We start from the raw sequence: 17,946 nt of genomic DNA, 5'->3' as shown, positions 1-17,946 counted from the left end.
TACGCTTCAGGAGATGTGATTTTCCAGTTTCAAAATATTGGTAAACTAACAGGAGAGATGAATCCCTACAAAAGTACAGACCAACCTCAGAAGACTTTCCCATTTCATATCTCCTTTTATGGCCTTCGCATGCATTGTATCCTTGATACAAAGCCAAAGCAATTTCAATAAGATATAAGGACAGTTTTCTGTGTGTGTGACCTGAAGGAGCATTTTTTCTCCTGGACCAGATAATTTTCAGAAGGAAGAACAGTCTGCAAGGTCACTTCCACTGAATTTAAGTGATTGAATCTGCAAGCATCTATACAAACATCAAGCTGGAAACAAAAGATTTTATAGTTTCCCTGGAAGCATGCAATGCCCTTTCACCAGCTTTGCAGAGACAGTCAAGCATGGAGCCCACATGTCATCACCATGTCCATTCCATTGGGATAGGTGAAAGTTTCATTGTGAACTAAAATGTTTCTGGTCATATACGTTTTGCTTCCAACTGAACCCATTATATAAAACATTTGTGCTAATAATGTCAGTAAAAAAATACGGCTTCCTTCCTCTCCATCACACTAACTCTCTCTCTTTCTTATTTTCTGGCATAGAGGTTCTTGCGTTATTTTTTGGTGTGAATGCTATCTTGATATTTTATACTTTTGTATCGTATATGAAATCCTTTCTTGTTGATTGTATCATCGGTATGAAAATGGAGTAAAACGGCATCCCCAGCTGAATAAATTTCTTCTGGTGGCTAGAATAAATAAGTACATAAGTAAAGTTATTTTTTTCACCTTTTACTCTATTAGTTCTTTTTCAGTTAAGATCTTTTCCTATGGATTTTTTCATTCCTTTTTAAGCAGTATAATTTAATAGCACCATTCACAGTGGATAGAACCAATACCACCATTCAAAGTGGATACAACACCTTTACACAGGCAGCACTAGGTCTTAGTCTAACATTATAAAACAATGCAGCAACAAATTTCAGAGACTCATACAACATTTTTCCAGACCAACATAGTGAAAAATGGAATAGGACTATACATACTGGAACAGACTCATGGTCTATCTTCTTCAGTAGCCTGTCTCTAACAGTGGTCAGAACCAGATGCTTTAGAGGAAGATGGAAGAAACCCCACAGTAGGCAGAAGTGAGATAATCTCCACTCCAAGAAAGCCTTTTCCTAGCCCCTAAGAGGATAACCCTGAAGTATGAGGTTTTAACCTTTTTTAGTATTAACTATTATAACTGGAAATTCTTGTTATCCATCTAGTCCCTCTTTGAATCTTAAATTCCTGGCATAAATGACATCATGTAGCAATGAGTTCCACAGCCTAGCTATGTGTTGTGTAAAAAAGTATTTCCTTTATCAGTTTTGAATTTGCCACCTTTCCATTCTATTGAATGTTTCCTTGATTTAGTATTATGAGGCTGGCAGAACTGAAGCTCCCAATCTATCTTCTCTATACCACTGATTATTTTAGGTAGTTTTATCACATCTCATTTTATTCATCCCTTTTTAAAGGGAAACAATCCCAATCTTTTCCATTACTCTTCATGTGAAAGTTTTTCCATGCCCCAAATCATTCTCATCACCCTTTCCTGGACTCCCTCTATTCTGCTGTATTTCCTATGGGGTGACCAGTAATGTACACAGTATTCCACATGAAGATTAACCACTGATTTATATAATGGCATTATGTAATTTTCTGTATTATTCTCTACCCCATGCTTATGGTAGCCTAACATTTTGTTTGCTTATTTCACTGTAGTTGCACCATGATCAGAGGCCTTCGTTGAGCTGTCCACAATGATGTCCAGGTCCTTTGTCCTAAGCTACACTCTAAGGGTATTAGTAGTTCATGTTTTTTCCTCTAATGTTATTACTTTGTATTTATCAGTATTGAATTTTATCTGCTATCCTGTTTCCCATTCACCTAACTTGAGTAGGTCTCTCTGAAGTCTCCTCTGGATAGACTAACTTATATAATGAAATTATAACAATTCAATACACCAAAACATAGTTGGCTAAATTCTGCTTTCCACTGTACTGGTACAAATCCAGAGTAATCTCACTGAAATCAGAGGCGATAGTCTGGAATTATACGGCCATAATGGAGAGCAGAATATTGTCTAATTTGGATGCTCTGCTAAAAATCCATCCTAGTACAGTAAAGTCTAGAAAAGCCAGATGGCAACTAAACTGTGTAATGTAGACATGACAAACTAGAATAGCTGTCCTCAAGAAAACTAGTCATGGGTAAATTTTTAAAGGTTAAAACATTCAGTGCAGTTAGAATGCTTGTTTGGAGTGGATCCAAACTTTTAGATTCCTACTCTTTCTATCTCCACAATGGCTCCTACTTACCACAATTAACCTCTCTCCCACTCATGACCACCCCTATCTTCTGATGATCCCATTGCTTAGCACCGCAGCTCTATTGGGATCTGGATAATACTAAATTCAAATTTTGCCCCACGTGAGGCTGTGTTCCCAGAGTGCCTATTGTGCCCTTGACTGCATAAGGTTTGTAATTATTGGTGGTCACACTAGCACTGCAACGAGATCAACAACATATGTATAACTGTAAATACAGACAATAGAGACGGAGCAAGCAGAAGGCTGGGACCCACTAGAGGGTCATAGCTTAGGAAGGATTCTATTATCTATAAGAATATTGCAGGGTAGGGAAGTGAGCTTCAGGTGTGTTGGGAGTCCAAAAGAAGAGTTAGAGTCTTCTGAAACTTGCATAAAAGGTTTGAAACTAGGTCAACAGGTCTAGGCAATTTTTTTTTTCTGAACTACCTCTCCCCTTATTAAAGGACGGTCAGTTTAGTATAAACTAAATATAAAATCTGGAGCGTGCCACTTGAAAAATATTTAAGATTTGTATTAATGTAGCCTGTGCTGTTCCTTGTACTGACAGGTCAGTTATACAAATGATGGACAATAACACATCTGGAGCTTTTATACTACACTATGATGTGATCAGTTTCATATTTATAGCAGGTAATAGCAAGAAGGATGAGATGAGTGAATAGCTTTAGAGAAAGCTAAAACAGTCAGAACATTTACCCCATCATAAAACTATGAATTGTGTCATCTGGAGGGTGGAACAGGGCTCTGTTCTGCCACCTTTACTCATATTTTGGGACTACTGATAAAGGTACTGAGGTACTGCTCAGTGTAGAATGTCAGAATTGGGCCCCTAGCAGTAGTTTTGTTGTTTTGAGGGTTAGTTAAGGTTCTATCATTCCCTCCTTTCCTTTCCCTCAAGCTTAATATGCTTAAAAAGGGGTTGATTTGGCTGTGTTCAGAGCAAGTCAGCCTGAGGTTGACATCTATCTGGATCCCAGGGCCGGCTCCAGGCACCAGCTTAACAAGCAGGTGCTTGGGGCGGCCAAAGGAGAGGGGCGGCACCTGCGGCAATTCGGGGGCGGCAGGTCCCTCACTCCCTCTAGGAGCGAAGGACCTGCCGCTGAACTGCCGCCGCCGATCGCGGCTTTTTTTTTTTTTCCAATTGTCGCCGCCGATCGCGATCGCGGCTTTTTTTTTTTTTTTTTTCCCCAATTGCCGCCGCGATCGCGGCTTTTTTTTTTTTTTCCCCCCAATTGCCGCCGCGATCACGGCTTTTTTTTTTTTTTTTGCTTGGGGTGGCAGAAATGCTGGAGCTGGCCCTGCTGGATCCTCATACTTCATAGGGCCAGACTATTCTTGGTCCCAACATGGCTATGCAGGGGAGTAAATGCTACCACCTCTTGTCGGATCTTGTCAAATCTTGGGTCTACATGCAGTGGGAGAAACAGAACAAGAAGCAAGAGCTGTACACCAGATACTTACCTTCTTCCCCTGTGAGCAAGTGGGTGGAGCCCTGACTCCCCTTTCCTCAACACACTGGGCCTGCAGAGCTAGGCCAATGCAAAGGGAGATGTAAGTTGCACCCTTTTAGGGGAGCAGTAAGTTGTCTTCTCCCAGGAGCCACAATTCCTTTTCAGAGATCCTACTTGGATGGCACAGTGGCACAGCTATGCAAAGCTGCCTACTTAAGCTAAAATTATTCTCTCATTCTAGGACTATATTTCTTTAGAATCAGGTTAGAAATCAGAATGGAACAAGAGAACAAACCATGTGACAGACATTAGTCACATTGCTTAATGCAGTACTACAAAGTGCCCAGATATTAAAGTGATGAGTGCGGTATAAAAACCTATACAGAACAGACTAAACAATTTTACTTTCAACTTCATATGCACTAGCAGAATGATGCAATACTCCAGCTACAAAGACCACAGAATACTTATTGACTGAAAATATTTCAATGGAATATTTTTTGAAATCATAAAAACATATCTATTGTTCCCAGATTTTGGAAAAATATTTTATTTATTTTTGACAAAACCTACAGCTTGGAGAAAACTACCTGACAGTGACACTGTAAGAATTTTTATTTTGTAGCTTTTCTGTGCATAAATATAAGCTTCAGTTACTGATTACTTACCCCCGATCCGCAAAATCGACCAAGTCTCACACCTGTTGTATCATGGCCATCAAAGAGTTCAACGTAGTCATAACCACAATCTGCCTCTTCTTCCACCTCAAATGTCTGAAATGTTAACTCTACTCGGTAGCCACGCTCTGATACTAACAACCACTCACAGTCCATTTGAACTGGATAGTTGTTGTCACCAAACTGAGCATGAGAGTACAGATCTCTGGGCTTCGATTCAGCTTTCAGTCGACCACCACACTCTGCATGAAGGAAACAAATAAAGAATAAGGAAAAGCTTGCTTCAGTACAGCTCATCATTCCCTTTTCCTGTAAGGCTAGCCTTGCTCAGGATGAGTAGGTCCTTACCCCACAAATAGATCTATGGAAGTTAATGGGACTACTTTGCACAGTGAGGTACTACTCTGAATAAGGATGGCAGAACCTGGCCCATAATGTAAAATTTATTTTTTAAAGTCATATGGACCCAATTCTGCTTACTGTGCCTGAGTAGTAATTTACAACTTCAATGGAACTTCTTGCCTATAAGGTACTAAAAGGGAGCAAGGAACCCTTGTGCCCTGCTAAGGTCCAAATGTGGAACTGAATGTGCAGTGAAGAATCAAAATGAGAGTCCAAAAAAATTTAAATTGTAATAAAATACTGCAGAATTCATTCCTTTCCTCTTTTTATAGCCTTAGATATATCATTTCCCATTATGTAAATAACTTTTAACAAAAGAGGACAGCAAATTTGCAGAGAATGTAGATAAACTGTGTGATATCCTTCATAATATACATTTGAGATGCACATAAGGGCAGCCAAATCAAACTTTATGCTGGGGCATTACATACTGTATGTCAATATTTTCATAATATATCTATTTATATGAGTTAGTAAATTTCTAATTATATGGGTTAAGATACATGTTGCTTTACAGATTCACTCAGGTGTAGCTTGTCAAAAAAAATTCCAAGTTTAAAAATATGTATATTACAACATTTTATAGAAAAAACTGTTTTGAAACATGTTACATTTCACTTCATGAAAAAGAATGTTAAGACCCATAAACTGGGCTACAAATAGTTTGCTTGACAGAAGCAGCTATTATTGTATATTTGAAGATCAAAACATAACTATGTTTCCTTCTTCTGTCTAAACATTTTAACTAGTTTCAATTAATAAATATTTGTTCATTATACATTTTCATTGTGTTTAGCTTTCTATACTACATCAGTGAGTTAAAGTTAAAGGCACTATTTAAAAGCAGCTAGGAACACATGTAAAACTATATTTTGAAAAAACTTTGCATTGTTGATTAGATTTCTAGGGAAGGTTTGGCTGGGTTCTTTTGATTTTAACACCTATGGAGATTTCAATTAAAACAGATCACTTATTTTTACAGGTTCATCTGCTCCTTATTTCTCACCAGGCCACAATCGTCTGCTTATGACATTCATTTCTACAGTAACTATAACAAAATCTGTTTATGTTAGGATCCTGCACAGCGGCATTAAATTTTATGATCAGCTAAAACAAATCCCAGAATCCAAACACAGCTGAGCTCTGGACAAGAGAGGAGCTGGTCATGAACTCTGTGGATCAGGCCCAACTTTAACAACAACAAATTGTGGTGTCATATGTTGAAGATTCTGAATTCAGGTAGGAAATAATAATAGGAACACATGGATGCTTAAAACTGCATTTTTATAGTATTCATGAAAATATGTCTATTAAGAATCAAGGGAAGCAAAACAGAAAATATTATATAATATGTAAGTGGAATGATTCTATTAAACTTGATTTATAGCTCAACATAGGATTTTAAATTCTTCTAGACAAGCATGTACCATTTTCGGACAAAATCAGAAATCCCACCATAGCCGATTCACAGGATACCTTCATGAGGTTTCATACATGTGTACTTGTGTGCATTTTTTCCCACTTCACAACTGTGCATTATCAAAGCTACAGATGAGACGCCTCAACTGGGTTCAGTTTACTGTTTATTCTAATTTACTGGCTACTTCACTTTTTTGTGAATTTAGTTACATTTTTGCTTTTGACTGGAATAAGAGGGTTGTAAGAGAGTTTACACATTTAAGACATAGAACAGCTGTAAAAAAGGAATACTTTTAATCAACTGTATGTACTGTTTCCCCCAGATATGCTATTGTTTCTATAAGGTTAAAAGAAAGCTCCACCCATATTACCAGCTGCAAAAATTTTAAAGCAAGAAGAATTTCTCACATTTATAAAAGGAGAACCAATTTAAGAAATAAAGAGGATTTTTTCACAAGATCTTAAGTGTACTTTTCCAAAGTGACTGAAGCACTTAGGAACCTAAATCTCATTAGAAATCAATGGGATTTAGGGTCTGAAGTGCCTATATCATTTTTGAAAATGCACACCATACCCCAGTCAGCCTTTGAGATGGGGTGGCTTTCTCAGGGCCATTAGGGGAAAGAAAACACTTGGCTCCTGTAAGGATTGACCCTTTCTTGTTTCCTCCCCTCCCCATGGGCACTCAGCCTCCTTGTGAGCTTGAGAAGGGTAGGAAGGGGGGGCTTCTTGACTGGCTGGATGCAAGGGTGCAGCATAAGCCTATTGGCTCCCATGCACACAAGCAAAGGGCTTATAAACCCTTCTCCCTGCCCAGGGCACAATTCTGCACCCTGATCAAAATCCCCCCGCACTCACTGTGGGCATCATCCTAGTCACCTTTTTAGCCAGATTGGCCTGGGCAGTGTGGGTTTTTTTGCTTTCCTCTCAGCAGCCCAGGAACCAGTCGATAGGTTGCACTGCAAAATTCATGTTGTTGCAACTCAGCAGGTACCCAGTGCAGCTACTTGTTCAATGGAGGTTCCAGTTCCCTGATAAACTGGAATTGGAAGTGGACTACTAGAAGGGTTGTCCTAACAAAGGTGGGGAATTGAACCAGGACTCCTAATGTCTGGTACAGCAAGGAGACAAACCCACTTATATGAAAGAAGATGGTGAGGTCCCAGCAATGGTGCTGAGACCATGCTCACAGTGTGGAGGGCTGATGGCAGCCCTCTCCCAGGTGGTATGGGTTACAGAAGGAAGGATGACCTGCACCAAAGGAGCTATTGCTGGATAGTTCCCAGGTGTGTTATTCAGTAAAGCTGCAGCCTAGTGTCATTCCTGGTGTCTTGTTTTTCTTCCTGTGCTGTCGAGGACAATGGGAGTTATACTATTTGGACACTTAAGCGCTTTTGAAAACTTTACTCTAGGACTCATTTATATTATGTCAAAACGTTGGTAGAGAAACTGATTTAAAAAGTCGTTTAAAATGTGTTCAGGATAATGCAGTTTAAACAGTTTGCTCTGTATGGAATTATCACAACCATTTAAAAACAATGTTTAATCTGCTGGTAGATGCATGCTTTTTAAAACATGCTTCTAAATAGGTTATACCCCTTTATTATGGGCAGGAATACATTAATTTTACATTATGAGTACATTAATTTTAGTTAAATACTAATTTTTTAATTTGTGCTGCAGACATGGATGTATAGTCTCAGGAAATTAATATTTTAAATCCACTGGAATTGTTTAAGAAATTGAACATATTTAGCTCCCAAAATACTCATCACTTCCCAAGTCTGACAAATGCAAACAAAAATAAAATGCAAAAAAACCCCAAAACCCAACCAAAAAACAACAACTATGATTGGAAATCTCACATTAATTCACAGGATCTGGGGAACTGCATATTGAATATGAGTCAGCAATGTGATGCAGTTTCAAAAAAGACTAATATCATTCAGAGACATATTAATAGGAGTGTTATATATAAGGCATGGGAGGTAGTTGTCCTGCTCTACTTCACCCTGGTAAGGCCTCACCCAGAGAACGGTGTCCAATTCTGTGTGCCGCACTTTAGCAAAGATATGGATAAATTGGAGAGCATCCAGATGAGAGCAACAAAAATGATAAGAGGTTTATAAAACCTGACCTATGAGAAAAGGTTAACACAACTGGGCATGTTTAGTTTTCAGAAATGAAGACTGAGAGGGAGGCCTGATAACAATCTTCAAGTATGCTAAGGGCTAGTATAAAGAGTACAGTGGTCAGTTGTTCTCTATTTCTACGGAAGGTAGGACTAGACCCTCGTCTGTTAGATATTAGGGAAAACTTTCTAACTATAAGGGTAGTTGAGCTCCCGAATAGGTTTCCAAGATAAGCTGTGGAATTCCCACCTGTGGAGATTTTTAAGAACAGGTTGGACAAACACCTCTCAGGGATGGTCTGGGTTTACTCACTCCTGCATAGGGGTTTGGATTAGATGAACTCTCGAGGTCCCTTCCACACCTACATTTCTATGATTCTATAATTGTCCAGAAAATCTGGAAGGGAATACAAAGTTTAGTGTCATGAGTTTTGGATTCCATGTCAGACTGCTCCTTCTGAGATTACTATATGACTCCTGGCCTTGTGCCAGGGAGTGTAAAGCCAGAAGATTGTGTCCAGTACGGAGAGAGGGAAATGGCTCCTTGAGCTCTTTCTGCCTGTCCTTGCACAGTCACGCAGGGTTAGGTGTAACGCCGACAGACCCTGGTCGTCGGCAGGCAAGATTGAATCTGGGGACTCTGGAGCTTAGTGCATGAGCCTCTATCACATGAGCTAAAAGCCAACTGGCTGTTAGCTAAGGCTGTAGAGCAGACTCATTTTATCTCTCTCTCTCTAAGTGGTCTCAGTGCTTCTAGATGGGACAGAACATCACACCCAGGTGGTGTGGGGGTTACATAGGCATGATCTTTTTACTACCACCCCTGATCTCACCCACACAATCTAGCCTTTTTAAATTAAATATTATTTATTATTATGTTATGGAAGCAATGAAATGAAGAAAAATAATATATGCTTTGAAAACTCCTTGATTATATATTCATAAATGCAATGTCCATAAGGATACTTATTCAGACAAAACTCCCACTAAAATTAATGGTTATGCTTTCATCAAGACTGCAGGATAAAGTCCGTATTCTGTACAAACAGTACATACAAACTGTATCCCTAAACACTTCTTCGCTATGCTATCAATTAACTTAATGGACATTTTGTGAAACATTTTCCTTCAAAAATTAACTTTGAACTATATATGAGCAAAAAATGCACCTTTTTTTATTCTACATTCTTAAAAAGAATCAAGCAGATTTTGTTTTTCAACATTCTGAAGGAAAACACTGTACCTGTGCTGAGATATCATACACAAAGTTTCCACATCAAGTGGAAGTTATAAACCTCTTCAAACAGACATTTATAAGGGAAATACCAGCAAGCCATTAACTGTACAAAAATTATTAGGGGTCTGGGGCACATGACTTATGAGGAGAGGCTCAGGGAACTTGGCTTATTTGTCTGCAGAAGAGGAGAGTGAGGGGGGGTTCCAAAGAGGATGGAGCTCGTCTGTTCTCAGTGGTAGCAGGTGACTGAACAAGGAGCAATGGTCTCAAGTTGCAGTGGGGGAGGTCTAGGATGGATATTAGAAAAAACTATTTCACTAGGAGGATGGTGAAGCACTGGAATGGGTTACCTAGGGAGGTGGTGGAATCTCCATCCTTAGAGATTTTTAAGGTCTTGCCTGACAAAGTCCTGGCTGGGAGGATTTAGTTGGGGTTGGTCCTGCTTTGAGCAGGGGATTGGACTAGATGAACTCCTGAGGTTTCTTCCAACCCTAATCTTCTATGATTTTATGTAGCAATGTAACTGGTAACACTTAGAAATACTGTGGGCATAGATTTTAATTTCCTTTATGTAATGACTACTGCAATTGTGTAAATGGAAAGAAACTACATAAATCAGTAGTATTACAACACCCATCTTACCAATAGTTTTGGTTTTTAATTATTTACTGTAAAATTGTAATAAGGACCAATCAAACCTTTTATATATAATTTTGTGAAAATCATAATGGTCATTGTGTGGTAGAGAAGACTGGAGGGGGTAATACAAATGATCTGGTAGGATTTGGGAAGGATGAAGTAAAGCACATGATAATTTTTTCAGTCCCTCTTAAGAGTTAAAATGTACATGTGTAACACATGTGGTTGTAGATGTACAATTGTAGCAGATACAAAGGGAGATAAGGAAGGGCCTGATCCAGCAAAACACATCATGAGCGTACTACTAAGTGTTTGCAAATCAGGCCCTATAACAAGAAAGAGAAGTACACTGAATGTCAGGTTAAACAAAGCTTTCATTTTCCAGCATCAGAACACAAAAGGTGAGAGAGAGCCCAGGCTCTGCCAAAAGGAGAAATTAATCACAAAGTATCAAAAATTATTTCTCTACAAAAATGCAAAGGGAAAAAATCTAATTCGAATTTTAATATTAATTTACAATGACTCGATAGTTGCACACACACTTTCATGTTGCATGTGATGTTTTAGATAATGTTAAACTACATGGATACAATATAGACTATTCATCCTTATACTCAAGATTAGGGATTTTTGTGTGTCAGCAAAGCCTTAGTATGCTAGAAGTTGTATTTATATAATATCCACTTTAGTATGCAGTTTACAAAATAATCCCTGAGTAAGAATTGATTGTGGTAAATGAAGAAATATTATTTCTACTGTAGAGATTGGGGAAATATTATTCTATTCTACTCTAACATAGGTGGAGTTGGGGACTAGGGCCATTGCTGCAACCCTTGGCTTGAAGTGGTTTCCATTATATACGGGGTTTACAGCTTGGTTCAGTGGCTCTCAGAACCCCCACTATACAAACTGTTCCAGCACCCCTGCTCTCTAATATTTTTGAATGGCTCCTCTTCCCTTTACAAACATGTCTTGGAGGTTACAATTTTTAGAGTCACCACTAGGGGTCATTGTAAGCCAAGCAACTTCAGAAAATTAATGTTTGTAACATGGAAAATGTCCTAAGCAACCGATTAATGGAATTTCAAAACATATTTTGAATTCCAATAATTCCTATCAAGCACCAAAACTAACTGCTAAGTCTGAAGGAGACTAAACTTTTTAAAACCTTGTTTATTTTAGCAAGACTGTCAATTTTGTTTTGCTTATTTTTTACCTTTGCTTACCATTCCTTTTTTAACTGTAGAAGAAATAGTGTTACCTGTTAACATAAAATCCCATGTTTTATTTAAAGCCATAGAAGACAAAAATCAGAGACTATTTTGGTACACAGCACACTACATTAAAATAGCTCCACTGGAAATGAAATTAGAGGCTGTGGAATCTTTTATAAGTAGAGTCAGTTATGGCATTAATTATAAGAATACAAATTTCTTAAAAACCTGTTTCCCAAATCTGCTGAATTTCAAAAGTAATCATGCCTTTCCTTAGGAAAGAATTCACCATTGTCTTGCTTTTGGCTTTTACTAGATCTTTTTCCAAAGTAACTGATTACTTTTTAATGACTGTCCAGGAACAACATTAAGGTTAAAAAAAGAAAAAAGAAAAAAAAATCCAAAACAAAACAAAAAATAAAGTAATAAGATGGCAAAAAAGAGTTAATTCTAGAATCCTGACAATATTTCCTTTCATCTCTGAGTTTAGATTTCATCTACTGCCTCCAAGGATTTGTTCAGATTTATTCGTAGCACTGATTTATCTACTAAACAATTGCTCATAGAGCGAGAAAATCCCGAATGTCTCCATCCAGGGAAAATGATCAGTAAATGACATCCTGATTTCCTAACCTGTAGAGTGTGTGGCTTGGAAGCCTTTTCTTTGTACTGATGCATCAGAAACAAACCGGAGGAACATTTTATTTCCAGTAGCAACAAGAGGATCTGGTATCTTATTGCCACATAAACGTCCCAGAATTGGTGACTTTTCTGTTTCTCCATCAAACACTTCCAAGTGATCATAAGCACATTCCTGATGTTGTTCAATCTCAAACTCATTAAAGGTCTGAAAAGAAAGCAAAATAGTGTGTTAAGAAGGACTCCAATACATATTATATCTTATACATAATAAAAATGAACTGTATATACGTTTCCAGCATGCAGTCTGCTTGCAATTGAGAGCACATGTAATTTTGTTGCGGTTATAAGCTTGGACCTTTGAATGACACTCACTCTCAGGAAGCAGAGTAATAATAAAGACAATAATTTTAACATTGGCAGGGCACCACTTCACATGAAAGGGATTAGGACAATTGTGTCCAATCCATGGCAGAAAAGAGCAAATCTGGAATACCATAGCCATTCTGTTGAATTCATACAATTAGGTCCCAGGATTATTCCAAATTTCACAGAACATCCAAAACCAGCCAGAACGTAGAAAATCTACTGGTTCCTTTTATAACTGGGGCCCTGCAACATCTTTGAGACATTGTGCTTTTATATATGTGCTTCTTCAATGCAGTTTAAACCAATGAAAACGACGTTTCCACATGGCCTTTTGTAAGTAAAACATATACAGCATGGTCCTTTGAAAATTATGCCATATAAATCAATTTTTATAACTACAATATTGGTTATATTTAAGGCTTCACTCAGCAAATTAAAATCATCTTTCTCCAGGAATTCAGTCTAAGAAAGCTGCAAAAATGGTTTTGGAGTGAATTTGTAAATAAACCCCAACATAACTCACTTTTACTTGTCACCAACTCTCAAAGAAAGAGGAACGTTGCTGCAGTTATCTTAAAGTTCACAAGTATTACTTACTTTCAGGTCTGTTGTATATTTCTTCTCCACACAGCAACATTTATTTTAGTGTTTATCTGAGCTCCTAGAGACTCACAACTCTCCCCATGCCCTGGAGAGTGGAGTCCAGTTGTCCAAGACTTTAAAAAGTGACTAGTGATTTTCTGTCCCTCAATTCTAGGGTATCCAGCTGAAGATACTTTGAAGGTGTCTGATTCGCCGAGTCTGGCCCCTACTCTCTGAAAATCAGGCCCTTTAAACTGGCTGAAGATGGGGGCACCCGAAAATTGAGGGACCCAAAAATCACAAGTCACTTTTTACAATCTTAAACGTATTTGTCCACAGAACAGGGTAGCTCAAAGGCAGTGGGAGTTTCTGAACCATATCATCAGAACCTAATAATAAGGGACCACTTCCAGGAGCAAGGAATAGTTCAGTCTCCAGATCCTTCTTGTCTTCTCCACTGAGACTGCCACCTAGTGTTCCAACTAATGACAAGTGTGCTATTTATGTGATATATGGATGCTTCTCTATTCAGGACTGGACTGAGATCACCAAGCTTATTACAAATGGGACATCAAAAAGCCATGAGATATAACTTCTGGTCACTACTGACCTGTATGAGAACCCTAAGGATGAAAGGTCATAGAGAACTATGTATAAGCATTGAGAGGCTGAAATACTTCTCTGAACATTTTCACAATTAACCTTTAAATTGAAAGCTCATTCAGTTCAGTGGAATGTATTTATTATTATTAATAATAATTAGCAATCTTATGGTTCTCAAACTATGTTTTGTTAATACAATAAAATATCACAAAAGCACTCTAGGAATTAATGCTCCTAACTGTACTCAGTGTATTTCCAGCAAAGCAAGCTAAAAGATTAAGAAGCAATATTTAAAAGAAATAAAAGCAAACAGTCTAACTCTGAGCACACATAATAACTGAGCATTCTGTCTGGTACACCAAAGCAAGTCTAATCTACTGAATCCCTGATGGAAGTCAGCCAATATAAAATGTGATGGCACTTTATATTACCAGCTGTCCTAAAGGAATTGCATACAGCTGAAGCACTGATGTTTTGGCAAATGAGAAAGAATACTCAGAATATCAGTTTTAGTTCACAAAGTACTGAAGAGTGAAAAGATAGTACTGGATGGACACAGATTCATTTTATAGGAAAAGTTGACATTTATATGAGCGGAAGGAAATCACAGATGTAATAAAAACAGATGTGCAGCAATCCCCGTTGCCACTCTAAAATTTCAATCAACCATCCTATCTTCATACGGCCAGGTATGTGTTGTCATTGGGCCCCTAATAATATTTGATTAATTAAAAAAAAAAACAACACACAGTGAGAGGCTGTAAGAGCTGGTTAAATATACAATCAAGTGAATCCAATGTGAATATCAATGGGAATTCTATATGTGCTCTAAGAGCAGTCTATAGTTCTGAGTTTGATTTTTAAATTTTTTTGTTTTTAAAAGGAAAATCACACTGTATTTTATTCAGTTCTGCAATCTGAAAGGTCAGTTGTTCAGAGCACTTCTTACAATCAATAACCTGTGAAATCTATTATTTTAAATGTTTGAATTACAATTAGGGTTTATGAGCCTAATGCACAGAAGCTATCTTCCTTAAAAGATATGTTATTTTGACATACAATATAAAGTCAGTGTCCTACGCAAAGAGAATGCAAAGAGTTTCAAACCTGTTTTAATAATCATTAAACAATCATAAACAGAACTAGAGGATTTAAGAAAAAGCAAATATTATATATTAAACTATTTCAAACATTAAAACAGTTTGAAAGAAATATTAAACAAAGAAATTGGCTTAAAGTTTTATCCATAGCATCCCCACATTTCCAGGGACACAAAGAATTTGCTTTTCAGCTGCCTTTATTATTAAGCTCGGTAATAAAATTTTGAAATAAAAAAACTTTAAATACTCTTTGCATAATTTAAATCAAGATGAATAAAGATTAACGAGCATGTGGACAAGGGGGATCCAGTGGATATAGTGTACTTAGATTTTCAGAAAGTCTTTGACAATGTCCTTCATCAAAGGCTCTTAAGCAAAGTAAGCTGTCATGGGATAAGAGGGAAGGTCCTCTCGTGGATTGGTAACTGGTTAATCAATAGGAAACCAAGGGAAGGAATAAATGGTCAGTTTTCAGAATGGAGAGAAGTAAATGTTGCGTCCCCCAGGGGTCTGTACTGGGACCAGTTCTAGTCAACATATTAATAAATGATCTGGAAAATGGGGTAAACAGTGAGGTGGCAAAATTTGCAGATAATACAAAACTAATCAAGATAGTTAGGTCCCAGGCAGACTGCGAAGAGCTACAAAAGGATCTCTCAAAACTGGGTGACTGGGCAGCAAAATGGCCGATGAAATTCAATGTTGATAAATGCAAAGTAATGCACACTGGAAAACATAATCCCAACTATACATATAAAATGATGGGGTCTAAATTAGCTCTTACCACTCAAGAAAGAGATCTTGGAGTCATTGTGGATAGTTCTCTGAAAACGTCCACTCAATGTGCAGCGGCAGTCAAAAAAGTGAACAGAATGTTGGGAATCGTTAAGAAAGGGATAGATAATAAGACAGGAAATATCATATTGCCTCTATATAAATACATGGCATGCCCACATCTCAAAAAAGATATATTGGAATTGGAAAAAGTTCAGAAAAGGGCAACAAAAATGATTAGGGGTATGGAATGGCTTCCGTATGAGGAGAGATTAATAAAACTGGGACTTTTCAGCTTGGAAAAGAGATGACTAAGGGGGGATATGATAGAGGTCTATAAAATCATGACTGGTGTTGAGAAAATAGATAAGGAAGTGTTATTTACTCCTTCTCATAACACAAGAACTAGGGGTCACCAAATGAAATTAATAGGAAGCAGGTTTAAAGCAAACAAAAGGAAGTATTTCTTCACACAACGCACAGTCAACCTCTGGAACTCTTTGCCACAGAATGTTGTGAAGGCCAAGACTTTAACAGGGTTCAAAAAAGAACAAGATAAATTCATGGAGGATAGGTCCATCAATGGCTATTAGTCAGGATGGACAGGGATGGTGTCCCTAGCCTCTGTTTGCCAGAAGCTGGGAATGAGCGACAGGGAATGGATCACTTGATGATTATGTGTTCTGTTCATTGCCTCTGGGGCACCTGGCATTGGCCCCTGTTGGAAGACAGGATACCAGACTAGACGGGCCTTTGGTCTGACCCAGAATGGTCGTTCTTATGAACTTGGGAACTTTTAGGACAATAGGCTGAGCAAAAGTATTGCAGTTTTCTTTAACTCATTCTTTTTTCTATGTTATCTAGATTCATTTCCAGGCATTTGTTCAAAAATCATTTTTATATATGCAGTAGGGTGTTCCTCAAATTAAGCTTCACTTAGACTAATTTCCAAAATTGAAGTGTCAAATGAGCTTTTAAACTCTCTCTCTCTCTCTCTGTGCCGTATGTAGACAGTTTCAAAAGCATTTTTTTCATCTGGACTTCTAGTTTAAAAATTCCACAGTGCACGTCCATTGTTTCCTGGAACCCTTGATTACACAGAATGCTTCATTTTACTGTTACCAGGGAAAGACTCTGCAATGATTTATCAAAACTAAGAGCACTCACAGGAGAAGATTAGGTACACGGAACTTCAAAAATAACGCACAGCTTCAGGACTCACTTGGTTCATTTGGTGTGCAGAAGCTTATCTTTTCTGTTCATTGGGCATAGGAAAAGTAGGAATGAACTTGAACTTAGTTTGGAAGCAAAATAGGAAATATTTATAAAATGGAAGTGCTGCATTAGTTTTATTGGTATATGAGTCAAATACAAAATAAGTGATAAGCAGCTAACAACATTGTGAATAAAATAATGTAATGTGTTATCTTCCCATCAAACATTTAGCACAGTTGAGAATTTCTAGTTGTGAAATGTTTTGCTAATGAGTGTTATACTTGTCCACTATACTTGATGGTGAGATTTTCAAAAGAGCTTAAGGGAGTTAGGTGCTCAGCTCTCATTAACTTTCAGTGGTTGCTGAACACTTCATTAGGTAAATAAAGAAGCCTGTTTTGTTTGATTAACAGAGTTTCACTATTCAGATCAGAAAGGATGATAACCCTTTAGCTCTGTGATTTTTTTCAAGGATGGAGGACAATATGAGTCAACAGTGTGACCTTGTTGCCAAGAAGGCTAGCGGCATTTTGGGCTGTATAAGTAGGCTCATTGCCAGCAGATCGAGGGACATGATCATTCCCCTCTATTCGGCATTGGTGAGGCCTCATCTGGAGTACTGTGTCCAGTTTTGGGCCCCACACTACAAGAAGGATGTGGAAAAATTGGAAAGAGTCCAGCGGAGGGCAACAAAAATGATCAGGTGGCTGGAGCACATGACTTATGAGGAGAGGCTGAGGGAACTGGGATTATTTAGTCTGCAGAAGAGAAGAATGAGGGGGGATTTGATAGCTGCTTTCAACTGTCTTAAAGGGGGTTCCAAAGAGGATGGATCTAGACTGTTCTCAGTGGTACCAGATGATAGAACAAGGAGTAACGGTCTCAAGTTGCAGTGGGGGAGGTTTAGGTTGGTTATTAGGAAAAACTTTTTCACTGGGAGGGTGGTGAAGCACTGGAATGGGTTACCTAGGGAGGTGGTGGAATCTCCTTCCTTAGAGGGTTTTAAGGTCAGGCTTGACAAAGCCCTGGCTGGGATGATTTAGTTGGGGATTGGTCCTGCTTTGAACACGGGGTTGGACTAGATGACCTCCTGAGGTCCCTTCCAACCCTGATATTCTATGAT

At 38.1% G+C, this 17,946-nt stretch overlaps 1 protein-coding gene across 2 annotated transcripts in view; it reads right to left on the bottom strand.

The window, feature by feature from the left end:
• Positions 1 to 607: 607 nt before the first annotated feature.
• TLL1 (tolloid like 1) overlaps positions 608 to 17,946 on the bottom strand; it is a 193,998-nt gene continuing 176,659 nt past the window's right edge. For both annotated transcript variants that reach the window (XM_065404705.1, XM_065404706.1), the window contains 3 exons: positions 12,175 to 12,388; positions 4,491 to 4,741; positions 608 to 742 (listed from right to left, as the gene is read on the bottom strand). In XM_065404705.1, the coding sequence (XP_065260777.1) occupies positions 608 to 742; positions 4,491 to 4,741; positions 12,175 to 12,388 (600 nt within the window). The remainder of the gene's footprint in view (positions 743 to 4,490; positions 4,742 to 12,174; positions 12,389 to 17,946) is intronic.

Source organism: Emys orbicularis, chromosome 5 (assembly GCF_028017835.1).
Source record: "Emys orbicularis isolate rEmyOrb1 chromosome 5, rEmyOrb1.hap1, whole genome shotgun sequence".
NCBI classification, from domain to species: domain Eukaryota; kingdom Metazoa; phylum Chordata; order Testudines; family Emydidae; genus Emys; species Emys orbicularis.
Note: the sequence above shows the minus strand (reverse complement) of the source record. Positions and strands in the feature narration are given on the sequence as shown.